The 27,895-nt window shown below is 52.8% G+C and overlaps 1 protein-coding gene across 1 annotated transcript in view; it reads right to left on the bottom strand.

Annotated features, from left to right (window-relative positions):
* Positions 1 to 27,895, bottom strand: part of ZNF423 (zinc finger protein 423) — a 408,064-nt gene that overhangs the window by 18,682 nt on the left and 361,487 nt on the right. The window contains exons 6-7 of the mRNA XM_064274145.1: positions 14,671 to 14,802; positions 12,293 to 12,408 (exon numbers count right to left, since the gene is read on the bottom strand). Of these exons, the coding sequence (XP_064130215.1) occupies positions 12,293 to 12,408; positions 14,671 to 14,802 (248 nt within the window). The remainder of the gene's footprint in view (positions 1 to 12,292; positions 12,409 to 14,670; positions 14,803 to 27,895) is intronic.

A 27,895-nucleotide genomic window follows, 5' to 3' on the forward strand; every position in this document is an offset into this window, starting at 1 on the left:
GAGACAAATCAGGCCTTGTTTTTAACATCAATAAGGCGCAACGACAGAAAAATCCTGCCTCAGGGTTGGGGCAGTGGTTAAATTCTTAGGCTCTGGAGCCAGACACCTGGGTTCAAATCCCATCTCTGCCACTGCTTAGCTGCATGACTCAAACCTGTCCCTCCATAAAATGGGAAAAATAATTGCATTAGCATCACAGAACTATTCCAGGGACAAACTAGGAGAGTTACTATAAATGGCTTCATGTACTGTCTGGCTGCTGTTTGGTGTTACTATTATTTTCTACCTGCTCCTTGCCTTTTAGCACTAGGTTGCAGGTTCTGCTCTGCCACTTACTAGCTGTGTGACATCAAGCAAGTGGCTTAACGTCTCTGAGCCTGTTTCTCCCATCTGTGAAATTGGACAGCAGTTCTACCTCCCATGACGCCACCCCAGTCAATAGGCCCTCCAGGGGGGCTGGGCACTGTGCTTGATGTTGCCCAAGCATTATATTGTATCCACACGAGAACCCTCCAAGAGAGACATGGCTAGCCCATTGTCCAGGTGGGGATGTGCGTCTCAGAGAGGGGAGGTCACATGCCCAAGGTCACACTGCCGGCAAGTGGCAGCTCTGAGGTTCACATGCTCTGGCAACAGTGCCCCGAGTCTTTTCTGGGCATTGGGTGCCTCTATGCCACAAAAAGGTAGTTTTCAGGTCAAGCAATGCAGTGGGGAAGGATCTGTACCTCTGTGAGTGCTGAGCCAACACGGTGCCCACAGTTATTGGTATTCGGTCCCAGCTGAGACGGTGCTGGCCAGGGGCTGGACTCACAGCACAGACAATGGACACAGCTCGAGGCTCCTGGCAGCTCCTGTGGCTCCCCCATGCCCATCTGTCACTGTGGCATGCTGCCCCTCTAAAGTTGGTCGGCCCCCTGCCCTAGGGCATGAATGACAGGCTCCGATGGGCAGATGGGCAGCCTGAGGCCGATTCCAAGTGCCATCTCTGCCCAGAGCTGGGCCTTTGGGGAAGACCCCCCAGCCCTCACCTGGGCTTCTACACACTTCATCCTGTAGGTGGGCAGACCCCCAGGGACTGGCGGGCGCTGAGCACAGCCAGGCACAGGCTTCTACCCTGACACCACCCCCTTTCTGGATGCATGTCCTTTAGTCCTCTCAGCTGTGGGGACCACGGGGAGCCAGCACTCACCCCGGGCTGCCTGAGTCATCTCGGGAACTCCTGCCCCATCCCTGGAAGGAAGGCCTGCCCACCTACACCCTCTGCCTACCTACACCCCCTCCCTACCTACCCTCGGGCTTTGAAAGGCTTTGAAAGTCAGCCCCTCACCCACTGCCTCTGCTAAGGTCTAAGACCACAGTCGCATCAGACACCTAGGTCCACAGCTCTACCACTCCAGCAGCCATGTGAACACAGGAGTTCCTTCATGGCGGAACCTGGATTTACCCACCTGTAGTGTGGACACCCTGAGATGCCTTACCCATGGGCTCCTTGTGAGGTCTCAGGGAGATTACGCTGGTCAGGCTAGCTGTAACACCCCCACTCACCACTGAGTAAATGGGTAAATCAGTGCTGCGTGAACCAAAGGGCCTGGCCCCAGATACTGGTCATGATGGTGGTGATACCCCCAGATCCTGATCAGGCACTGTCTCCCCACAACATCCCACAAGGAAGGCACTGGTGATGCTGCCACGTTTCGTAAATCTGGGCCTGTGCTAGGTTCTGATTCTCTGCCCTAGTGGGAAGGTGGGAAACACAAAGAGATCACACCCTGAGATGTTCCATAATCATCTTCGGGGGTCCTTACATTCTAAGTTCTGTCTAAGAGCTTTGCACAAGTCAACTCTTCACTTTACGGCACCTGTGGCGGTAGGTCTAACCCATTTTACAGATGAAGAAGCTGAGGCCAGAGGTACAAAGGTCTGTAACAGAAGCAGGACAACCAAGGAGGTCAGCTGTCAGCCAAGCCCCCAGCCCTGGCCTCACGGATGGCTGACACCAGGGCAAGCAACAGACTCTCATTTCCTGGGGCCCCTGTGGGGTGTCACCAGGCACCTCTGGCCTCCCACCTCCAGGCCAAGCCATGCAGGCTCTGCTTTCCTGCTGCAGAGGGAGTGGGGAGAACGGGCTGCTCAAAGCAGGAAGGAGGAGGACGCTGTCCTCACAGAAAGCTCAGCCAGAGTCAAATGCTACACATGTGCCTAGAGCACTTTTAATTTTTAATTATTATTAGTTTTAATTATCTGGCTGGATCTGACAGCAGCTGCGCAAAGAGGCAAGGAAATCGCTCCTCAGGTACCTGTTCTTATAAGGACCAGGGATGTTAACAATGGGCTCCCTGCATCTGCAGGTTGTAACCCTCCTTTTTCTCCTTTCCTTTTTTTTTTATTTGCTTTGTCTCTCCTTATTTATTTTTTCTACTTTCTAGAAGCTTAAAAAAAATATGGCAGTGAATGAATGAATGAACAAACACATGTGAGAAAAAACTCACATTTGCCTGGGAAGTCAGGTACAAACGTAGCTACTTATGATCCATATTGGGTAATGGAATCAGGAGGTGGAAGCCAAAGGGCTGGAGAAGCCAAAGGAGGGAAATCAGGGAAGGCTTCTTAGAGAAAGGGCCATTTGAGCTGGGCCCTGAAGGATGAGAAGATGGGAAGTGCGTTTGACCAGAAGGATCAGCACGAGTGAGCCCCTCCAGGAAGCACCCAGTTCACTGAGCAGGCGAGACAAGATCAGCCCAGAAGAACGAACAACAGGCAGCTGCAGCCCTCTCGCTCAACTCTCCGGCCCCACTGCCCCTTTTCTGTTTCTTGAACACCTTATCTCAGAGTCTGTGCACTCGTTGTTCATTTTCCTGGAAGATTCCCCAACCCTCCCCCAGCTGACTCCTTCTCAACCTTCAGGACTCAGTTGAAACACTGCTTCCTCAGAGAAGCATCCCCGACCACGCAGCTGATTTTTCATCCCTGGCATTCTCCTAGGCAGACAGTGGTGGCTCCATGGTAGAACACTCGCCTGTCGTGGGGTGGACCTGGGTTCACCAATTCCCAGCCAACGCACGCAGGCGCAGCCAGCACCCGCCTACCAGTGCAGGCTTACGTGGTGCTGTGCTGTTGAATAGGTTACAGTGGAGTTTCTAGACTAAGACCGAGTAGGAAGAAAGGCCTGGTGATCTATTTCCAGAAATCAACCAGTGAAAACTCTATGGATCACCACATTCTAATCCGCAATCGATCGCGGGGATGATGCAGGAAGGGGCAGCACTTTGTTCCATTGTGCATGGGGTCACCATGAGCAGCTAACAGTAACAACATTCTCCCACCCCGCCCCTCCCCGTCACACACCCAGTCACCCGCCCACCACTCTCTGTCACTGTTGTTTCACAATCTGACATCACCCAGTTGGCGTATTTACTGGTTGATCATGGGGCCTCTAGGAAGGTGAGCTCTGTGGGAACAGGGGCTTTGTCTCCTTGTCTACAGCTGTGTCCTTGGCTCCACCGTGTGCCTGGCATATAGCAGGTGCTCAGTAAAGGTGCGCTAAATGAAGCACGGAATTCCGGGAGGACCAAACCCAGCGTCCTCTGGGCTGGGGAAGAAGGGTCCTGACTGACTGCAGCTCAGAGCACACCGAAGGCTCACAGAGGCCTCCCCTGGCCAGGTCCCAGGTTTCAGCCTGGCAGGGCCCGGCCCACCCCACTGGAAGGGCTCCAGATTGCTTGTTAGAACACCTAACTCTGCTTTTAATCAATTGTGATCATTTAGCTGGAAGTGGCATGATTAGGCACACACGAGCAAACAGCATGAGCTAATCCTTTAAATGTGCCCATTCAACACCAGGCTGGCCGCTTCCCCACTGCAGGCCCAGCTCAGAGAAATGCTTCCTGCAGCCCCTGGCTTTGTCAATGAGGGAGTGTAGATTCCAGGAGTGGAACAGATCCAGCTACTGCTCCTCATGGGGCTGGCCTGACCCCCTCAAGGAGCTTGGTGAGCCATAGCAGGTCTTGTGAAGTTGCCGTCTCCAGGATTGGAGCTGATCCTCCCACCCCAAGCCCAGTCTGGGCCAGCCAGAGGCCTGTCTACGAAATATGGCGCCTACGGCAAGCACTTTGTGCCCCTGCAGGGACCTAGCGAGGGTAACAACTGCCCAGGGGCAATCTGTAAGCTGACCCCCCCGCCCCCAAATTCAAGATGAACAGACGTTGATAGCGGCGACCGTCAGCTGAAATGTCTTCCTCCCTCTTGTCTGGCTGCCTCATTCGGGCACCTCTCATAATTGTTGTGCCTCAGAATGTCATTCCACGCCTCATCTGGCGCCCCCTTGGACTTGTGCCTCCTTCTGCACCACACCCCCCCTGCTTCTGTATCTACTGTGCTTGGGGGGGACGTTAGGCTGAGCTGTGTTAATAGGAACTGCTCAGTGTCACCCCGCCCCCCCTTCAAGTGTCACCCAGGAGACGTGCCATACCTGGCACACCTTAGGCCTCTGGCACGCCTTGCTCACCGTGAGCAGAAAGGTGTGCAGCGAGGCCCCTGGCCAGCAGCTCCCAGCCCAGCCAGCACCTCACATGGACCTACCTCCCAGCAGAACAGGCCTGGGGCCTCTCCACCTGGGCTCACCAGATTTTTCTGTATCCCTTGTTACTGCGACTTGTGCTACCTGCTTGGCCCAACTACTAAAATAGTTTCTGGGTCCCCTGACAACGAGGGCTTTTTATAGTTCTGCACTGCAGGCCTCATTTAAATCTATTAGCTCATATAAATGGCAATTTACTTAAACTTTGGAGGGTTTCTGTTTGCCTTGGTGGTGAAGAGAATTTGGCTTAACCTCTGGGTCTGCAACCTGCTAGCAACCCTGGGCAAACCACACAGTCTCTCAAAACCTCAGTTTCCATATCTGTAAATAGGGACAGAAGTAACTGCTTCACGGGTTGTGTGGAAGACCATCCATGCAAAGCACTTAGAACAGAGCCTGGCCCACACTAGTACCCAGGGTGGGGCTGTTGTGACTATTTCTTGTCTGATTTCCATCCAGCCTCCCCTGGGTCTCCTGTTGTGCCAGGGAAGGAGGGGTAAACTCTTGGTGGGTGGGGTGGCTTGTCCACTGTGTCAAAGCCCAGCCCCATGGCTGGTACTCAGCATGCTCCCTGAGTCCACAAAGGGCTTCGGTGATGGAGAAGAACGGGATGCAGTGAGGCTCTTGGGAAGGAGAGAGGGAGGTGCCATCCGTGCCCAGCGTCTGTGGACACAGAAGTACCCACAGGGCTGCAGAGACAGCTGGGCTGCCCCCCATTGGCTTAGCCCTGGCAAGGGGCCGACAGGACCCCAGGCCTTTTGCTGAGGCCTCAGGCTGGAAACGCAAGGCTGAAAGTCCTGACATTTGCAGAGTCTGCAGTTTACAACGTTCCCTCATACTACAGATCAAATCTGCATACCCCACCCCCTCCACGGAGCAGGTGTGCAGCTAGGACAGCGGGTCCGTGGCAGGAGAGAACTGGGAACCCTGGTCAGGCCCCGTCCTGCCTTTCCCACCTGGCCTCACTGCTCTGGACAGCCCCAGTGGGGCCTCTTGAGCCCCCCGTGACAACTACTCTTCTGTGTTTTGTTCCTTTATTATTGCCGTTTTCCAGAATGTCATGCAAGTAGAATCCATACAAGTCTGGAGGCTTTTGGGTCTGGCTTCTTTCACTTGGCATTTGAGATTCCTACGTGCTGTTGCCCGTATCTGTAGTTCTCTGTATTGCTGAGCAGTATGCCATTATGTGGATGTGCCAAGTCCTATCGGTTCACAGGCTGAGGGGCACCTGGGTGATTTCCAGGCATTGGCCATTACAAACAAAGTGGCTATAATCATTCGTGTAGGGTTATTGCATGACCACAAGCCTTCACTTTTTCTGGGTAAACACCTAGAAGTGGGATTGCTGGGTCATATTTTACATTTATGTCTCAGTTTATAAGAAAATGACAAGCTGATTTGCCATGTGGCCACAGACCCCGTTTGCATTTCCACCAGCAATGCATGATAGTTCCAGTTACTCCACATCTGCACTACACTTGATGATATCAGTTTTTTGTTTTTGGTTTTGTTTTAGTCATGCTAATGGGGGTGTAGAGTTAGCACCTTGTGGTTCTATTTGCATTTAGGGATTATTGATGTTGACATCTGTATATCTTCTTTGGTGAGGTGTCTTCAAATCTTTTGCTCACTTTTTGGTTGTTTTCTTTCTCATTATTGAGTTTTAAGAGTTCTTTATAAATCCTGGATACAAGTCCTTTATCAGATACATGATTTGCAAATATTTTCTCCCAGTCTGTGGCTTTTCATTCTCTTAACAGTGTCTTTCAAAGACCAAAATTCTTAAATTTTGATTCAGGATGTAAATCAGATAGTACATCTCCCCTCTTGATTTCTCATTACCACGGGAACGAAGTCCAAACTCCTTCACTGCCCTACAGATCCTGCCGAGACTTGGGCTCCGTCTACCTCCACTGCAGGCACTGTGCTTCAGCTCTGCTTTGCCTCCGGTGTTCCAGCAATACACCTACCTTGTGCCGGCCGCAGGGCCTTTTCTCTCATGATTCCCTCCTGACACTTTCTGTAAGTGGCCCCCTTTACCTTGCGGCTCAAATGCCACCTCCTCAGAGAGGCCCTCTGACCACTCACCAAGGAGTGCCCACTCGAGCCCATTATCTGGGTTTATTTGCTTCACATCATTGACCACTACTGGCAAGTGTCCATTAGCCCCTCTAGAATGCAGGTCCCATGGGTGTGTCTCCACCTTGCTCACCATTGTCTTCTCAGTCCCTGGAATGGTGCCTGGCACATAGTAGCCCCTTCATCTATGCTTTGAGCAGATAGACAGCAAAGCCTGGCTCCCTCTCATGCTCCTAGTCACTCTGTTACAAATGGTCCTACACCTGTACCTCCACAGCAGGAATTCCTGATCCTACAGCGTGAGCAAGCCTAAGCCTTGCAGCTTCTCAAGACCTTCTAAGCTCAGAGTCGCTTGTGCCCACAAACACCAGCTTCCTTGGGTCTCTTTATATGACCTCATGTGACATATGGCGATGAGGGCCAGTCAAGAGTCAGCAAGGGCAGGAACTCTGGCAAGGTCCTGCCTCCAGTGCCCTACCCAAACGCCCATGTCATCCCAGGTAAACATCACACTTGCCTTTTTGACCCAAGCAGGCCTCCCAGACCCAGCTTCAGGATAATGACTGAATGCTTTAATGCCTAAAAAAACCTCCTTTCAAAAGACCAGAAAATTGCTACTCATGTTACTTAACGAAAGCCGTTATTTGCATAGATTTGGCATTACTACAGCACTTCCACATTTAAATGGTCTGTAATTAAAACCATTAATTGCAGAAAATAGTGGCTCATTAAGGCTATAATTTAGCAAGGTTCTCGGCATTTAAGGATCTGACTTAAAGGTCAACGGGGTCACCCAGGAAACCACCACCTCAAATGAACTGATCTGGGCTCTGGAACCATCTGCAGGCAGCCTTAGGTGGGCGGAGCTGAAGTGAGCACCACGTCCCAGCTCCCATGGCTGCTGCTTGGCTGAGGCAGGCCTACTGCACACCAAAGTCCATGAAGCTCCAAAGGCAGGACTGGGAAACTTCCCTGGGAAAAATCTTAACACCAGCAAAGAGGAGATATCCACCCCTCTCTTGGCTTCGAGGACAATGTAGGGGGATCAGATAGGGGCTGAGCAAGTCCCAAGTTTAAGTAAACCATAGCTTATACGGGCTAATAGGTTTAAATAGGAGCTCCTGGGTGGCGCAAATGGTTAAGCACTCGACTGCTAACTAAAAGTTTGGTCGTTTCCGAGCCTTGAAAGAAAGCTCTATTGATCCACTTCTGAAAAAATCAGCCTCTGAAAACCCTCTGGAGCACAGTTCCATGGGGTCGCCAGGAGTTGGAGTCAACTTGACAGGAACCATTTTTGTTTGGTTTGGTTTGGTTTGGTTTGGTTTGGTTCGGTTTGGTTTTCTTTATGGGTTTAAAGGAGGCCTGGAGAGTTGCGCTATAAAAAGTCAGCTGTAGCTGGGCAGAGCAGGTAAGGCCGGTAGGGAAAGGTGGGCCCCACAGGCTGCATCTGGGAAGGGGAAGGAGTACAGCAGGGTGGAGGGCATAGGGGCCAGGCGCCTGGTGTTGGTCCTCTTTGGTCCAATAAGAGGGGAGCTAGCTGTCCCCTCTCATGTCCTCAGCACAGAGGTGTGTGCTCAGCGTGTGGATCCATGGGGAGTCGGCTGTGGGCCAGGATCACAGGGCCCAGCTTCTCTCACTTGGTGTCCTTGTGGACACAGAAGTGGGCCTGGGTCTGTAAAACTCCATCCCACATTGTGACAATGGGATGAAGGCCTCGTGAGCAACTCATAAAGCCAAAAGCTTATGGGAACTTGGAGCAGCTGCCCAAAAGGTGAAAAGAAACAGGCTTTCCAAGGACCACTGGGTGCCTTCCAGGTGAGAGGCCAGGTCTGAGTAAGCTTTGCCTGCCCAGCCCCGGCACAGGGCCTGCCGTTGGGTCAGAGCCCTGTCTAGCTGATGGGGAGGGAATCCACCCTCTGTACCCCTGGGCCTGTTCTCATCTCCTCTGGGCAACAGCTGCCATCAGCTGTGCAGATGGGCTGGCCCAGGCCTGGCGGTGTGGCAGGAGCAGCATGTGAGGTGTGAGTCCACCCTGTCACGTCACAGGTTGTGCTCCTCGACCTCAGAAGAGTGGCACCAATGTCATCACCACTGTCAGATGGCGTTGTGATTCTGCCTGGCTGCCCTGGCCTCAGACACGTTACTCCAGGGTGGGGTGGGGGACTGGTGAGTGTAGCATCAGAACCCCCCACCAACTTCAGGGAGATAATGAACAGGATCAGCCCAAAGCTGATCCCCATGAGGCCGAGGTCAGTCATCCCTCCTCTCTCTAACCATTTCACCAATTCTGACACCAGCCGTCCTCCCACGGCACTCTCTACTTCTCTTCTGGGTTCAATAATCTACTGCCATGGCCACAGTAAACTCACAGACCATACCTGCAGTCAAGTGGTTTATTAAGGAACAGGCTACAGCTCGGGATCAAGAAGCACGCAGGCAGAGTCCTCCTTCTTCAGTGCAGGACAGCTCTCTCAGCTCCTCTGAGCTATGCAAACAAGTAGGCCCTTCTCTCTGACATGCAGGTCCCCACTCGGCCCCCTGAAGACAGGCCTCCTCTCAGCCATGTCAGGACAGGCTCTTTTTGGCTGTGCCATCTGTTGCGACTGGCTCTGCCACTGGGCCCCTTCTGGGTCTCCCACTGTCTTCAGGGTTACAGCCGTTGACCCGTGTTATAGTTCTTTAGAAGGCTTCTTGCCTCCTCTCTCTCTCTCTCTGCTTCTTTCCTTTCTCTTCTTTCTTCCTTCTGCTTGTCTTCCTGCTTCTTTCTGTCTGAAAAACCTCTGTGGGGCTGGCTGTTTAAATACACAAACTCTTTGTCAATTTCAAGGCATGGCCCTCCTAGCAGGGACCACAAACTGACCAATTCCCTCTCAGTAATCCACAGGCACTTCATTTGCATAGTAGGCTATAGTCACCTCATTCACAAAGTCCATAGTCACTTCATTTGCGTAGTATATCTACCAAGCCCTGTGAGGTGCACACCAATCACAGAGCAGGCTGCAGCCCAGGACCAGACAAAAAGTATTGTAACACAAGTTGTTTACTGCTTATCCAGGAAATGTCAATCAACCTGGCAAAAGTAACAGACCCTCTGGGGTAGAAAACTAGGGCAAAGATAATTCCTCAGGGCTTGGGGGATAAAAATCTCTCAAGCTGTTTTTCCAAAGAACCAGGGCAAAAGGCCACATAAAGGAACTCATTTCAGCACAGCGAGTCAAGTAAAACACCTCCATGCTATGAGGGGTGGGATTTTGGGGGTGGGTATTTCTGGGTGTGTGGGCCTATGGTGTGTGGTGGTTGTTAGGGCTACTGACAAATGCCTCCTTTCCTTCCAGGCACTGGTAGGATTATCTTCCTTTGAAAGCAGGCACAGCCATGTGCTCTGGCCCATAAAACTTGACAGGAAGAGGGTGTGGCATTTCCACATGGAGGCTGTAAGAGCTGGTAGATACACCCCATCCCTCTTCCCTCAGCCTCAGTGACCATGGAAATGTGGATTGAGATGGACCCTCCATTAGCCCAGGCGACTAAGTGACTGTCAGGAGCAGAGGTCCCCCACACCCACCTGGTTACATGACACAAGAACAAATAAATCTTTGTTGTTTTGAGACGCAGCGATCTAGAGGATGCTTGTTATTGCAGCAAAACCTAACCCGTACCCTAAATGGTGGTGGTGTTCTCAGTACGTCGCATTTCAGCACGTCTATCTGCGGAAACCCTGGTGGCGCAGTGGTTAAGTGCTACGGCTGCTAACCAAAGGGTTGGCAGTTCGAATCTGCCAGGCGCCCCTTGGAAACTCTGTGGGGCAATTCTACTCTGTCCTATAGGGTTGCTAGGAGTCGGAATTGACTCGACGGCGCTGGGTTTGGTGTTTTTTTTTTTGTTTATCTTTGTGTATGTGTGTCTATCTGTGTGTATGTGTGTCATAAGGCTGATTTGTGGCCTACATAGTTTGCTGCCTCAGCACCCATTAATTCCTTCTAGTTACCCTTTCATAAGGAGCCCTGGTGGCACAGTGGCTAAAGTGCTCGGCTGCTAATCAAAAGGTCGGCAGTTAAAACCCACCAGCCGCTCCACGGGAGAAAGATGTGGCAGTCTGCTTCCGTAAAGGTAACAGCCTTGGAAACGCTATGGGGCAGTTCTGCTCTGTCCTATGGGGTCCCTGTGAGTCAGAATCGGCTCCATGGCAGGGGGTTGGGTTTAGTTGCCCTTTCACCCAGTTTCTGACATGGTGGGTCGTATCTTGCCACACCGTCTCTCAAGAGTTGTGGTTTAACTACCCCTCCCTGCCATGCCCCATATGGTTTCCCATGATAGAAACCCTGGTTCTATCGTGTAACACAGTGCTTTGCAGCCACAGTTACTGGTGGCCCCTCCTGGCCACGTTCCATGATTCAAATTTCTCCCGCCTCCTGCTCTTACTCACTGGAAACTTTAACCTGACCAAAGAGACTTCAAGCAAAACCTAGCTAACCCCACCACCCTGCTTGCCATAGGTTAGTCCAGTTCCAGTTTGTTGTTGGCTCGTTCTGGGTGCAACCCCCTGTGGCCCTGTGTCCAGGGTGCTGGGGTTCCTTCTCTGGGACGCACAAGCGCTAAATTCTATTTGTTTTCTGGCCTTCCTGTGTGAGTCTAACTTTCTGGTTCTACACCTGACAAACCATCAGTGAAACCCACAGACCCTCTTGGGTCAAACTTACGACATGTGGTATCTCTGTGGATATGTGTGCGGTGCTCCTTTTTGGGTTTGGTATTTTGCTGCATATGTCATGTCACTCTGTAAATTATCTTCCTGTGTGTATGCATGTGTGGTAGACGCTACGTGTGCAGAATTTTCCCTTGTGTGCGAGATGCTACCGTCCACGTCTAACCTGCGTGTAATTTTTCTGTGTCCGTTACAAGAATTTCTTGCCAAATCCAGTGGGTGAGGAGGCAGGGACACCTGGGGACAGCTCCTGGTCCTCAGAAAACCATAACAGATGAAAACGGGCCCCCGGGCCTAAGGACGACCAACTTGCAGCTTCCCCAGGGTCCTCCTGGCTACTCTGGACCCTGAGAAGGATCTGAGGAAGCTGCTCAAGGCCATGTTCCCAGTGCCCCACTTGAGTGCCATCTGTCTTAGGACATGTGACCAGGTACCCCTTCCTCCAAGTTGGGGCCAACCATACATCCATTAGTCCTCACTTTTCTGGCATTCCTGGCAGAGCTGGAGGTTCTGAGGCCCCAGACCCAGCTTCTGGCCCCACATAGTCCCAGGACCCAGCCACAAGCCACATGGGCCACCTGCCACAGAACCAAAGCTCATCTTGCAGCATAGATGGGGAACAGAATTCTCAGGAGGAAGGGACCTGTCACGGAGTCACCTCACATGACACCTCTGACTGCTGCCCAGGATCCGGCCTGCAACAGCCCGGCACTCCCGAGAATCTCAGCCAGCAGATGCCAGGAGGCCGACCTCCTGTGCCAGCCACCCAGGAGGGCCCGGCTCTGGGGCCACATGCACAAGGCCCACTGGCTATTGCTTTTCCAGGCGGGGATGGTGCCACGGCCAAGGCCCCCATGGAGGCTTAACCTTGAAACGCCCTCAATGCAACAGGAGCCCAAGCACAGGAGGGGTGGGGCGGACGAGGCGCTCACCTGCAGCTCCGTCTGGAAGAAGAACTTCTGCGGGCATTGCGAGCAGTCGTAGATCTTATCCTCCTGCCCGTGCACAGCAAAGATGTGCTGCTGCAGCTTGTTGGCCTGGACAAAGACTGGACACACATATAGCCGTCAGCCCGCAGCACGGGGTGCAACCAGCAAACACTGAGCTACTCGCACACACACGGCCATCAGCCCACCCCACAGGGTGCAGCCAGCAAACACTGACCTACTAGAGGGGGCTCTGGAGCCACATACACCCGGCTCTGCCCCTTAGTGCTGTGCAGCACTGGGCAAGTCGCTTAACCTCTCTGTGCTTCAGTTTTCTCATCTGAAAAATGGGGATCATTAAAGTACATACTTTGCTAGATGGATGGAGGATCAAATGGGTTAATCCCTGTAAAGTGCTTAAAAGATGGTCTGGTACATAATCAACCTCCAAAAACCAAACCCGTTGCCGTCGAGACGATTCCAACTCCTAGCGACCCTATAGGACAGAGTAGAACTGCCCCATAAGGTTTCCAACGCTGTAATCTTTACAGGAGCAGACTGCCACATGGTGCTCCCATGGAGTGGCTGGTGGGACCACCGACTTTTCAGTTAGCAGCCGAGCTCTTAACTCCTGCCCCACCAGGGCTCCTTAATTAACCTAATGAATGCTAAATCGGTCCAGTTGCCGTCAGCTCTGACTCATAGCGACACCAGGTGTGTCAGAGTAGAACTGTGCTCCGTGGGGTTTTCAATGGCTGATTCTTTGGAAGGTAATCACCAGGTTTTCTTCTGAGGCACCTCTGGTTGGACTTGAACCACCAACCTTTCCATTAGCAGCTGAGCACACTAACCGTTTGCACTACCCAGGGGCTAATGAATATTAGCTGCCAGCATCGTAATCACCATTGTCATTTGCCAGATACTTTCCACTGTAGGCTCCTTGAACACAGCATAGGTCTGCAAGGCAGGCACTGTGGCTGTCCCATTTTACAGAAGGGAAAGCTGAGGCACCAGAATGTTAAATGACTCATCCAAGCTTCCACCACTAGCAGACGGCAGAACCGAGATTTGAATTAGATAAGCTCAGCACAGTGTCTGGTGCACGAAGGTGCTCAGTACACACAATTACTATTCTTGTTGTCGAGGTTGCTGTCAGCATCCTCGGGTCCCACATAGGGGCCCCATCCTGGACCAGCAGACCTGACAGCTGGGGCTCCTCTGTGCCACCCCCACCCAGCTCACAGGGCGTGATGCTCACAGATGGGCAAGGGCTCCTGATGTAGGGGGGAAGAGGCACCCTGGCGGGAGGGGATCCCAGGACTCTGGGGGAGCCCCAGAGGTGTGTGTGAAGGTTCCACATAGCAGAGCCCCCTCCTTCAGCACTGCACGGAGCAGGTCTCAGCTTCACAGTGGCAGAAGCCATAAGGGCCCAAGCCCTGGGTGCACACAGGAGGTGGTCCTGAAGCAGCTGTGCATCTGGGAGGTGAGCACTTCAGAGATCCCCTCCCGTCAGGCATCCTCCCCAGGGTGGGCTTCCCACTGCAGCAGACGGCAGATGTCGGGGGAGGCAGAGGAAGGCCAGGCTCCCCCACACACACCGGCTGCCATCTGGGCAGCAGGAGGAGGGCGCAGAGCCCCTGAGACTCGCCTTGGGCTGGGACAGCCGCTTGCTTGGGCTGGCAGCCAGCCTGGAGGCTGGGGCTGGGGACTTGGCTGGCAGAGCTGGCCTTGCCTCCTTCAGCCTGGAGCAGGCAGGCACGGAGCATGAGAACAGGGAGCTGGGTAACCGTGCCCGGGCCAGGAATGAGGAGGGGACCCGGAGGCATGTGCAGGGGCTGGACAGAGCTCCCAGCTCAGAGCTCCCAGCTGGCTACATAAAGGGGAGAGGGCTCTAGGCTGGACTAGAGGAAGGACTTCCAGCCATCCCGTGCAGGGGTGAGAGGAGGGCCAAGGATAGGTGCCCCCCACCGACTCCCAGGAGAGTCCAGGGAGTGCTGAAATGAGGCCCCGGGGTCAGCTGTGTATGAAGGGTGGCAGGTGATGGGCCTGTTGAGCCCATGGGGCACCCCATGGATCCTGGGTCACGACGGGCCCACGAAGGGGAGGGGTCGAGGAATTAAAGGGCTGGGTCCCTCCATCTGTCCCTCTGCCTTCACACTCCCCTACTGGGCACAGGCCGGGGACTCACCTGTGACGCACACAGGCCTGGGACTCACCTGTGACACACACAGGCCGGGGACTCACCTGTGACGCACACAGGCCTGGGACTCACCTGCGACGCACACAGGCCGGGCACTCACCTGCGACGCACACAGGCCGGGCACTCACCTGTGACGCACACAGGCCGGGCACTCACCTGTGAAGCACACAGGCCGGGCACTCACCTGTGAAGCACACAGGGCATTTGAAGGTACCACCCATCCCCTCAAAGCTGTGCTCGATGAGGTGGCAGAGGAGCTTGGCTGGGGAGTCAAATGTCTGGTTGCACAGCTTACACTCGTGGTTGATGCCTTCCTCTGCAACGGAAACCCACAACCAGTCAGTGACCGGGCACCCCGCACCCTCTGGCAGCAGTCCACCAGGCCCCAGTAGACCCCAGGGCCAGCCTCTCCCTGATCTCCATGACCAGGGCTGGTGTGGGCTGTGAGTACCAAGGCCCAGCCCCTGGAGGCTTACAGACCCCAGGGGACCACCCCAAAGACCGGCTCTTGAAGGTACCATTTGGTGCTGTCTCTCCTACAACAACGTGTGCAAGCCATGTTACACAGCCAGATTCCCAGATGACGTCACTGTGGGAGGGGGTGAGGGCTTTTAAAAACCCATTCAGCATTTATTATTCACAGTGAATACCAGCCCACTACCTCTAACGTAGAGGGCTTTGGTGATTCTGCGTGGAATTCTCGCCTTCCAGGAGGGAGCTCCAGAGTCTATTCCTAGAAAATGCACCTGAAGCATAGCAACCAGCCCTCTGTTGGCGGAGATTATGTGTTGCTGTGAGGCTGAACAGGTTTCAGCAGAGCTTCCAGACTACGATGGACTAGGAAGAAAGTCTTGGCTATCTACTTCTGAAAATCAACTATCAAAAACCCTATGGATCACAACGGTCCAATCTGCAAGCCATCATGGGCAAGGTCCATCACTCACGTGGTGTGTGAGTCCTGGCAGCTAAGGACAACACGTGCCAGGAGATTTGCTAGGAGCTAGGGATTCTGCGGAAGCTAAATAGATAACGTCCTTGTCCACATGCTAGTGGTGGGGAAGACAGAAATAAATACCAGCCATCAACACAAGGTCGGGGGGCATGTGAGTACCTGGGGCGAGTACTCTGGGAAGAGGTGGACCTGTGCTGGGCTTGCTGGAAGCAGCACCAGGACCCCAGATGCCTGCTCCCAGAGGGGCGGAGACGGGGTCAGATAGGGGCCCGGTGCACCAAGAGAAAGGCCTTGCTGGCCACAGGACCACCCCAGCATTTTATTCCAGGCGTGACGGGCAGCCACTGGAAGATATCACAGCAGTGCAGTAACGCGCTCCTTTCTTTCTGAGACAGATGGCCTGCCCAGCGGATTATGGACGCTTGCAAATTCTCCCTCTTCTGCTTCCTGATCAAAACAGCACTCTGTCTTCCCACCTGGGAGGTCCTGGGACCCCAAACCTTCCCTCAAAGGCACCCGGGAACAGAACCCCACACCAGGGTCAGCACGGTGGAGCCCGGTGTGGTGCTTTCGCTGGCATCAAGCCCACCCAGGTTCAAATCTGGACCCCTGTCACTGAGTGCCCTGGGCTCATTCTTCACTACGAGGACAGCCTGTGTCCCCATCTCTGGGGCGGGAGGATGGTGGGGCAGCACCTGTAGTCATGCAGCCCAGTGGTCAGCATGGTGGTAGGGAATCACCCAGCTCAACAAGCACATCACCAGGGGCTGGGATCCCAGCTCTGCCATGCACGGTGGACATCAGGCAAGTTATGCAACCTCTCTGTGCCTCCGTTTTCTCCTTTCTAAAGCACCCAGCCTTCCTCCAATAGCTGATGTGAGCATTAAGCAAGTTAATAAACGCAAAAGGGGTTTGGAACAGCCTCTGGCACGCAGCAAGTGCTCAATAAGTGTTTGCTGCTGGTCACGTCAGTACTGGCTGGAGTGTTATCTGGGGCAGCCAAGGACACGAACTCCCCCTTGGCTCCTCCAGGGAACTAGCCTCACGAAAGGCACCAGGTGCTCAGATTCGCCCTCAAAGGCGAGAATTAGGTAGCAGAGGGGCTCTGCCGGTGGCAAGACATGAACACAGATGGGCTGAGGCTCCTGGCAAGTCCCTGGGTCCCCAGGCCCTGGCAGAGGCTGGCAGGGACAGCAGGCACTCCCTGAGCCCAGCCATCCCCACACTCCCGGGCACCACACCGCAGAAGCACACACACGTGCGCATGCAGGTGGGTCTGCCCCACATAGCCCACTGGCTGGAATCTACCGGGTGTTCGCCACTCCCCTGGAGCCCCACAACTAGGCCACATGCACCCGGCAGAGACTGGAGCATGGCTTCCGTTATGCTCACAGAAAAGCAATTCATTGACAAGTTTTGGGACGCGGAGCGGGCTCAGCAGGCTCGCCTTGCAGGCCCATGCACGTCCTCTACTTCCCTTGGGCAGCCTCTGATCATAATTAGAGGCGGCCTGCAGCGTGGGGGCTGCCCCAGAGATCCCCAACACACACACGCCGCAAATAACACTTCTCAGCGACTGCACAGAGGACGGGTCAGTGAATGAGGGAAAGAGTGAGACACTGCCATTCCACGTGACCTCACCTCCCTGCTAGGATGTGGACACCCCTGGCCACTAATGAGGCAGAGGGTGTGGAAATGAACAGCAGATACGTTATAATGGTGTGTGACAATATGCCACCACTGTTGTTGCTAGGTGCCGCAGAGTGGATTCCCACTCATAGTGACCCCATACGACAGAGCAGAACTCCCCAAAGGGTTTTCTTGGCTGTAATCTTTACGGGAGCAGATTGCCAAGTCTCACTCCTGCAAAGCCCCTGGGTGGGTTTGAACCCCTAGCCTTTTGGTTAGCAGCTGACATCAGCTTGCACCAGTAGGGCTCCTTTCATGTTTGAACCTAAGTACCAACTTTGTTTGCTGGTAAACTGCATTTATCAGAAACAGAAATGGGTTCAGAGAAGTCAGACTGCTTGCTGAGGTCACATGGTCAGGTGGTGTTCTGAGCAGAGTGTGTGCCTGTATATTCTGCCTGCACACCACCTCCAGGCAGCCTCCCCTGATCCCTCCTTCCACACAACAGCCTGGCTCATGAGGGACTTATTAACCACAACCCGTGCGTGTTTCTGACCCTGGCAACAGAGCCTTGGGCACAGAGGATGCCTTCTCCTTGTACAGCCTCCAAAGCACCTTCCTGGCCTGGGCCCACAGAAGGGGCTCAGGAGGAGAGAAGCCCAGGGCTGCCTCTCAGGACTGCTCTCCACTGGGCGGGGCCTTCAACCACTTGGCTATGAACGGAGACGTGTCCAGCTGATACACAAACACCTAGAGGACAAAGAAGGTGCCTGCAACTTATAAATCAGAGAAATCACGCCTGACAGTCACTTTCCATTCTCCGAGAGCCGAGCAATTCATCAGCCAGTCCCCCCTGATCTCTAGACGCAGCTACACCCAGCGCCCACGTTCATAAATACGCGCACAGCCAGTCAGCCCGGCAGCTGCAAGCCGGTTCCTGGGCCTGAATGGCTGCTTTGAACCCCAGCACAGCCCCAAACCAGTGTCAATTTAAGGTTCCGGGATAATTAGATCAAGCCCCACAGACAGCTCCGTGTCACCAGTCCCTTTCCTCTCCCCCAATGAGTCAGGCCTGTGAGAAGGTGAGAAGAATAAAAGAGGCCAAAAGTAAAAGTGGGGTAAAAATAATAATGCCTAGGGGGTTCCCGCAGATATGGGACTTGCTCCCCAACCCCATCACCCCTCATCCCCACCCCCAACCCCCGCCTCTAGGCCAGGCCTTTTGATTTGCAAATCACCTTTCGGAATGAGGAGGCCTTCTCTACTGGAGGGGCTCCCCAGGGCTCCCCTGGGCATCCATTATGTGCACCTACGCCTATAAAACCATCCAGGCAGGAGGGGGAGGGCTGGCAGTGGGGCGGGACTGCCCTAGTTAGTGCAACAAACATGCCCTGGTGGGCCTGTGACCCACTCCGAGCGTGCCCACGGATACTGATAGAATCCACCACCACCATCCCTCGCCCCGCTGGCGCTGACAACCTCTTGTTCCATCCCGAGACGTGGGTCCACAGACAGCAGCACCCTCCGAGAATAACTTTCCTGAATTACATAAGGTCATAGGGCGCTGGGCCGACACCTTGGAGCAGAATGACAAAGCTGTCTGGGAGACCCTGGCTTGGGGGCTGGAGGCTTTGTGAGTGAAGACGCACAGTCCCGTCACCTCCTTTCTGCTCTTTTTATACAGAACATGATGGACGTCCGTAAAGAGAGACCCTGTAACTCACGTGAGTTATGCAGCCTCGCTCATTTGTAAGGGAAACGCAGACATGGAGACGCTCACTGCGCCAGATCTTGCCTCTCAGTCCCCATAAGTCCGGGCTGGCACGGGGAAATCTATTGATTTATTATGATTTAAAAAAACTGAAATAAATAAAAACACAAACTGCCAAACAAACAATGCAGTGAGCATGAAAATCCCAGAGTCCCTCTCCCTCTTTCTTCCTGTGCAAAGGAATAATAAGTGTTAATTTTACACTTCATTTCTCAAAAAAATAATAGGATGTGCTTTTGCTTAAAACCAAGTCAGCCTGCTGGAACCTTTCAGGCTGAAACTGTGTCAGCCCAGAAGAGGGGCCGAGAGCTTTGTGGACGAGCATCGTGCAGAGATGACAGCTCCCTGTAACATCCTCAGTACCGACTTTTGTCTCCAAAAGCATTTGATCCCTGGCAGACACGCACTTATTTCCATACGGATCTTGGGGAAAGTCGGGAGGAGAGAGAGAGCTGATTATCAGAATCCTGAAGGTGAAGCTCAGGTGGGCCCCGCTGATGTCAAAGGCAGGCCCGGGCACACATTCCGAGGCCCTAATTTGCTGCCCGGGAGGGAGGAGCAGCAGGCTGCAGGGGGAGTGGGTAGGGCTTTGTGCCTGGGCTCTGCTGCGTTGAGTGCAACCAGCTCCGCCATATTGGTGTGCCTGGCCTGGCCCTTCTCTAGCAGGGACCCCACTTGGGGCTGCTGACCAGGGAGTGGGATCACGAATGCACAGTCCCCTCTAGGAGAGCACCAGCGATTGTGCCTCGTGCTGACCGGGTGCCTAATTAGCCACCTCGATTCAGGAAGCAGGAATTAAGGGCACAAAAGTTAGAACCAGGAACACTTGGGTTTAAGAGCTGGTTCCATCAATCACTCAGTGTGTACTTGGGAGTGTTCCTTAGCCTCTCTGAGCGCACCTTCTTCTATGGGAAAAGGGGAAGGGGCAGCCCAGCAGGCTCCTTCTGCCCCAGGACATCTCCGCTTGCTGCCCTCCTACCCCAGACCATCTCGTTGCTCCTTCCAGCACTCCATTCAAGCCTGCTCAAATAACCCCCCTCAGAGAGGACCTACCTGACACCCCAGCTAAAACAGCACACACCTCCATCCTATCTAGTGCTTGTTGTTGTTGTTGCCATTGGGTCAGTTTGGACTCACAGCCACCTCATGTGTACAGAGTGGAGCTGCTCTGGGGGGAAGGTCACCAGGCCTGTCTTCCGAGGCACCTCTAGGTGGGTTCGAGTTGCCAACCTTTTGGCTAGTAGTCGAGCACTTAACTGATTGCATCACCCAGAGGCTCCATTTCCTTCATTCTCCTTTATAACACTTACCCCTGGTGTCAAAGTGGTTAAGAGCTTGGCCGCCAACCAAAAGGTCAGCAGCTCGAATCCACCAGCTGCTCCTTGGAAACACTATGGGGCAGTTCTACTCTGTCCTATAGGGTCACTATGGGTCAGAATTGACTCGATGGCAATGGGTTTTTGGTAGCATATTACAAAGTTGATTACTTAACTAATTGATGTGTGCACACACACACACAGAGCGATGTATGTGTCATGAGGGCTGTTTTGCTCATTGCTGTATCACTCGTGCCAAGAATTGGGCCTCGCACATAGGAGGTGCTCAATAAATACAAAATGATTAATGTAAGGCACTTAGTACAATGTTTGGAACATGGGGGTACTGGTTATTATACACAGGGGTCTCCCCCAATCATCACTTTGCAGGACGTGAGGGTCTGCAAAGCCTATTCTCCTCTTCAGTATCTTGCTGTTTGGGTCCTCAAGGAATAGCCTGCTGCAAGAGTGTGCTTCCTTAACTGACCAGAGAGGAAGTGGGTGCTTAGAGAGGCGGGCGCCTACCAGGGGTGTGGCAAAGCTGGGCAGGGCAGCTGTCCACCCTCTGCCACCCACAGCAGCCCTCTCCAGCTTTAGAAAACAAAAGACAAGCCCAAAGGACTTGAGACTGAGACCAGCAAGCCTCTTCTACTCCCTGATCATCCAAAATCTGTACATCTGGCCCAGCAGGCCCCCTTACTTGCTCCAGCCTGGGTTGGTGGGAGGGCTGGGAACACTCCCCTAGTAAGACGAGCAGGCAGCCCCCATGTCTGACAGTGTGGAGCAGCACCCCAGGAAGAGGGAGTGTCACAAGGGAATGTGGAGGCTGCTGGGCAAAGCTGAAATCCCTCTGCCACCTGCTCTGATGAAGACCTTTGCCAGATTCCGATTCCACAGCACCACCACCCACCCTGGCCCCAGTGATCACAACAGGGAGACGCCCTGGCTCAGACATGGCCAGCAGGCCCCACACCCACGTGGAGATCTGGAAGGAAAAGAGCAGACAAATGAATAGGCAAGCAGGTGACGGGTGAGGGGATGATTCAGAAGAGCCCTCTGACACCATCCCTGTGAGTAACTGTGAACAGGCCTGGAACAGAAAACAAACATGGGCTGATGGGGAACTCAGGGCTTTGTTCCCTGTGAGAAAGGGAAGAGGGAAGATCCCAGGATCTGGGTGCCTTATCAGCCTGTCCATCTACCGATTTGTCATTAAACACCACAGGGAAGTTCATCAAGTCTGGCTGAGGGAGAGGGTGACATTTGGGCTGAGAGTCAACAAGGGCCAAAGAGAAAATGGGGCAAGGGGCAGACCTTCAGGGGAAGCCAGGAGTGAACCGGAGAGTGTTTGATGGAGGCAGGGGCTGATCTTGGGATCCCCAAAGTCCCAGGCCCGGGCAGCTCTCAAGTGTCTGCATTCCTGTACCCAGAGCGTGGTCCTTGGACCAGCAGCTGAGCTTGGTAGAAGTGCAGACTCTCAGGCCTCACCCTAGTCCTGCTGAATCTCAATCTGCGTTTTTAAAATCCCCAGTGATTCGGTGGCACCTGAAAGTGGGAGCATCCGATCTCTATAAAGGGAGCTTCGGGATACCAACCTTGCTGGAATCTTGTTGTCAGGAGGCTATGCTTTCATAGCCATCAAGCTGTTTTTACCAAGATTGCATGTTCCGGACCTCGAAAAAAGGTGGAAAGTTTTCCAAAGTTGGTCTTTTCATACTTTACAGAAGACTGAGAAAATCATGGACTAACAGTGTGAAATTTACTATTATTACAACTGGGGTGAAGAGGGTGTGGAATGCCTTTGGAGGGGCTGTTGGAGACTCTGGGGGATAGCTAATGGTCCCCTAAGCCACCCACATCGTTGCTGCCCCAGCGCCTTAATGCTAGGGTGCTCTGGGTGGCTCAGTCCCCTCCTCACACAAGAAAGCTTGGCCTTTGCTTGAAGGCGTGCCCCACCATCGCAGCCCCATTCTGGGCTCACATTTTCCGAATTACTCCTAGAGGAGGGGCTGTGCCCTCCTCCTTCCCCCGGGGGCACATTCCCAGGCCTTTCTGGCCAGGAGGGACCCAGTTCACAGTCCCCCGTGTTTCAGAAGGGCTTATAAATGAGCCCTGGCAGCCTGAACCGGGGCCTTACGGGGGACTCAGAGCCTCTTCAAAACAGAGCCCTGACAATTAGGCAGGCTGAGTTTTGAAAGGCTTGGGATTGATGGCGTGGACAGTAAAAATACCACCTGGGGAGTTGGGTGTAGTCCTCTGAGGGTTGCCTGAGGTCAGTTGCCATGGCAACGGAGAATGAGCTCAACCTTGTAACTGACCCTTATCTGTTTTTGATCTGTGGGCCACTTGGGGCCAAGGCTTGAAATCAACTGGAAAATAATCTAGTCACATATCAGAAAGAAAACTATATTCACCCAGGTACCCACAAACATCCCTCTGACCACGCCATCCCCACAATATACCCACGTAGCATGGCCAAAAAGGCCAACCTGGGACAGGGGAAGGGGGAGTGCTAAGTTTCCCATCTTGCAACAAGACGCAGCTACCCTGTCACTCCATTCTTGCTGGACAGCACTGGGCCCTCTTACCACCAAAGAAACGGGCTCTCGGCTTTCTCCTGTCGCTGACTATTCTGCATGCAGCTTCAGCCCCTCTCATCCCTGGGTTGCCTTGCCTTATTTCAGGCTCTGACGAGTCTCCCCTCTGCCAGAGTTGCGTCCCAAGCCAAGAGACTAACCAGAGATGCCTGGGAGCAGGTGTCGAGATGGTGTTTTGAGCAGGAAGGCTGAGAGGGAGGACAACCACAGGCCTTTCATCCTCATCACACACCCTGGGAAGGCTGCTGGTCGCCTTTCCAAGGCACAGGTGGCCAGAATCTGGCAGAGCCTGTGTCTAGGACGCTGCTCTCCAAAGTTAAAAGTACTTTGCTCTCCCTCCTCATTCGTCTCCGGAACTCAAATCAGAAGACCCCAGAGGGTTCCATTGACTGACTGCTCCCAAGAGCCATGTCAGTTCAATCTTAGCTAGGAGTCAGTTAGGCTTGAGAATGAGTCCAGGTAAACACCTCCCTGAGATTTCCCATCACAGCAAACAGGCCAGTGTATCGACTGCCCCTACTCACCCCTGTTTCATCAAGATTAGATCCTTTCAACGACAGAAAGGGCCACATAAACCAGAGACTCCATCAGCCTGAGACCGGAAGAACTAGATGGTGCCCGGCTACCACCAATGACTGCTGTGACAGGAAACACAACAGAGAATCCCTCATGGAGTAGGAGAAAAGTGGGATGCAGACCTCAAATTTTAGTAAAAAGACCAGACTTAATGCTCTGACTGAGACTGGAGGGATCCCAGAGGTCATGGCCCCCTACACTCTCTGTTAGCCCAAAACTAAAACCAATCTTGCAGCAAACTCCTCAGACAAAGATTAGACTGGACTATGAGACATAAAATAAGACTGGTGAGGAAAGTGTTTCTAAGCTCAAGTAGACACATGACACTTTGTGGGGAGCTCCTGTCCGGAGGCAAGATGAGAAGGCAGACGGGGACAGGAGCTGGTTGAATGGAAACAGGAAATACAGGGTGGAGAGGAGGAGTGTGCTGCCACATCGTAGGGAGAGCAACTAGGGTCACATAACAATGTGTGTATAAGCTTTTGTATGAGAAACTGACTTGAATGGTAAACTTTCACTTAAAGCACAATAAAAATAAATAAATAAATAAGATTGCATCCTTTTAAGGGTAGAGGTGGGGGGCTAAGAATTGGACCATTTGGGGATATTCCCGGCTCTACCTCAGACCCACACTGGGCCAAGCACTTTCCCTCTAGGCCTCAGTCTCCTCGTCTGTGAAATGGAGAGAAAGTCTTCTCCCTCACAGGATTGTCATAAAGAGAAAGCGAGCACAGCATAAAGAATATTGACAACAGTGCTGCAGCTGCCATTACTGCTATGGTAGACATTTCCCACGTGCCTTTACCCCGGAACTCCAGGCCAGGTTCTGGCAACGTGGCACACACAAGCCTTCTGTAGGTGTCCTTTTCCAATGTACATGCCCAATAGCACGTGTGTGTACCCCTGCCCACAGTGAATGATCAAAGAGCCCTCAGACAGTGCCTGGAACATTGCAGGTGTTTACCTATAGTATTCTCCATTGTCGAAACGTCTCTGTGTCAGTTTTCCTGTGTCCATCTTCCTCCACCTCCCTGTGGTTGTTAGCTGCCACTGAGTCATCCCCGACTCACAGCAATACCACGCACAAAGGAACAAAAGGCTGCCTGGTCCTGTGCCATTCCCATGATTGGTTGTGGATTGGACTGTTGTGATCCATAGGGTTTCCATTGGCTGATTTTAGGAAGTAGATCACCAGGCCTTTCCTCCTTGTTCATCTTGGTCTGGAAGCTCTGTTGAAACCTGTTTAGCATTACAGCAACAGGAAACCCTCCATTGACAGAGGGGTGGTGGCTGCACATGAGGTGTGCTGGTCCCAGCTGAACCCAGATTGCTGGCATGGAAGGTGAGAATTCTACCACTGAACCACTAATGTCCCTATCTACTACCTGAGTGTGGGGAGGCACAACTAGTATCCAGATTCAAACCCGCTTGTTCAGCTGAGGCTCACTGCAGCTTCCTACACTGGGCCCTGTCAGTTTACTTTCCCACCTCTCTGATGCTCCTGTGAGCAAAGGTTCTTACTGCTTTGTGTTCTTCTCGTTGCTCCTCTCTCTTAAACTTGGTGGAATTTCTTGGAAGTCAAAGCAGGTCCTGAGACGCTGGCATGACTCAGGTACATGTGCCACCCCACCCTCTGGGCCTTGGCCAGCCCATCCTGGTAGCTGAGCTCATACAGGAAGCCCCGACCTTGAAAAGCCTCAGTGCACCAAGACCCTCAAAGGCTTGCCAGCCTGGATACAATTCATGATGAAGGCTCCTCAGAGTCAGTGACCCCACACTGCCAGGGACCCAGCCCTGAGATGGTGACAGCACTGGATGGCTGACTTCTTAGGACGGCTGTCAGGACTCCCCTCCCAGCTCTCTGCGCAGAGGGTCTGTCGCCTTCTAGATGCAGAGACTGGTTGTCTTTGGCAAAAGAACACTCACAAAGCAGACCCTGGATGCATAACCGGGAGATGGCAGGTAACGATCTCACCTGCTTAATGGAAAAAGCTAGAGAATAAATGAGGGAACATCGGAGACACAGCAGACAGGAGAAGAGAGGGGGCCTCCACTGAGGCCTCCAAGGAAGGAGAAGTCTTGGAGTCCTGAGGACTTTAAAACTCACTTGCCTCCAATTTTTTCGAACTTGAGATTTCTGGGGTCAACACATCTTGCCAAAGAAGACACCCAACAGCCCTGCTCACACACACCCTTCCACCTGCAAAGGACCGACCACCAGTCACTGCAGAGTATGACGGCCCTGCTACCTGCCATGAGGACCCACAAGGTAAAAACGAGTCACTTATTCTTCCTTAACACACCACACACCTGCCGATACACAACACCTATCTTCAGATTAAAGTTTTTGACAAGGCAATTCCCTAAAATCCATTGTACTAATAATCCTCAGATTAACGGCCTCTAATAGCATACAATTAACATACAAGTAACATGACAAGAAGGCTGCAAGGCCCTTACCGTCACCAGCCCTGCCAGGGGCGCACGAATTACCTTGGTCTCACCACCAGGGTTTTCTCCGCTGCTGACATCGTTTTTCCCGTACCAAGATCCTTTTGGTAAATGAGTAATGGTAGTGCATCCAGATGGCTACCCACGCACACAAACACAACATGCACAGGAAGAACACACACAGGCACACTTCTCAAAATTCCCCACTGAGGCAGACACAGGATGGTCCCCGCCATCATGAGTGCTGAAAGCATGAAGATCTAGCATTCATTCAGCTGGGGAACTGACACCACTTCCTAAAAGTCCCCTTTGAACATGTTTATGGGACGCTGGGTATCCCCACCCTTCAGCAACCCCCCGAGGAAAAATGATGAGGCTGGAAAATAAGGATAAAATCTTACCAAAAAGTTCTAAAAAGTGCATCTGCTAGATCCCACTGTCCAGCCTGGTGGTGTGGCCACGTGTGGCTATTTAAGTTGAAATGAATTAAAATTAAATAAAATTAAAAATTCAGTTCCTCAGTTGGGGTAGCCACACTTCAAGTGTTCAATAGCTAATATGGCTAAGGGTTAACAACTTGGACAGCAGAACAGTTCCATCCTTCCAGAAAGTTCTATGGGCAGCACTGTGCTGGGCTGCAGGCAGACCCGAGGGCAGGGACATCCCCGTCTGGTTCAGCACAGCAGTCCATAGCCGACAACAGTGTATGGCTCATGGCATTGTTGTTGCTGTTAGCTGCCGTTGATTCGGCCCCCAACTCATGGTGACCCCTTGCACAAGAGAACAAAACGCTGCCTGGTCCTGCACCATCCCAGTGATGGGCTACAGATCAGACCGTTGTGATGCATAGGGTTTTCACCAGCTGGTTTTCACCAGTAGATTGCCAGGCCTGTTCTCCTAGTCTGTCTTGGTCTAAAAGCTCCACTGAAACCTGTGCGGCATCACAGCATCACGAAAGGCTCCACTACAGGCAGGTGGTGGCTGTGCTTGAGGCTCACTGACTGAGACTTGAGCCTGGGTCTCCTACATGGAAGGCGAGAATTCCACCACTGAACCACCAATGTCTCATCTGGCACGTCCAAACCCATGGCCGTAAGTCTTTATGGAAGCAGATTGCCACCGCTTTCTCCCTCGGAGCAGCTGGTGGGTTCGAACTGCCAACCTTTCAGTTAGCAGCCAAGTGCTTAACCACTGTACCACTCGGGCTCCTTCTAGTCTGGAACATAGCTGGTGCTTAATAAATGTTTACTAAATTGTGATGTGTGTGTTTCAAAATACTGTAAAGGACACCTCATTCCGTTTGCTTGTTAGCACTTGCTTGCTATTGCCCAGTATGGGAAACTACTTAGATGTGAATGTTATGTGACCTTCACCTTAAGCCTTCATCCTAATCATTACGTGGTTACCTTGCCAAGGGCGGTTAGGTATATGGTGAGAATGGAAGGGCTCAAGAGTAGTGCTGTTTCCCTGAAGGATGTAACCCAGATAATGTAACTTCAGATTGTGAGGTGGATCAACAGCACCTGGGTCCCTGCAGTCTAGAATCCCAGCCTCACACCACCACGGAGCCACTTCTCCCTGAGCGACCCATGTCCTCGGCTCCCTGTGTCTCTCCCAGAAACATCAGGATGTCCCAGCAAGCAGGGGACATGTGCTGTCAAGGCCAAGAGAAACAATAGCTGATTCAGGGGCTCAGGTCATTTACCCCTTCACCTTGTGAGGTGGCTTAGCCACATAGCTAGTCAGAGAGATAAATGCCTGGGTTTGCAATGCTTGACTAAGTGGGGAGTGATTTCTTCATTTGCTCCTGCAGGCTGCGCCCCCCAGAACCAGGTCTGTACTGTCACCCGAGCAAAATTAAAACTGAAGCTAAAATTGGAAATCCAAACGCAACATGGAATCAATGAAGAAATTCAAATCAACGACACTTCCTTCAAAGGAATTGATTCCAAAGATCATGACTCCAACGATAACACAAGTTCTGAGCTAATGCTAAGGTGCCCTGGTGGTGCAGTGGTTAAGCACTCGGCTGCTAACCGAAAGGTCAACAGTTGAACCCACCAGCTGCTCTGGGGGAGAAAGATGTGGCAGTCTGCTTTCATAAAGATTTACAGCCT

Source organism: Loxodonta africana, chromosome 21 (genome assembly GCF_030014295.1).
Source record: "Loxodonta africana isolate mLoxAfr1 chromosome 21, mLoxAfr1.hap2, whole genome shotgun sequence".
Lineage (NCBI taxonomy): Eukaryota > Metazoa > Chordata > Mammalia > Proboscidea > Elephantidae > Loxodonta > Loxodonta africana.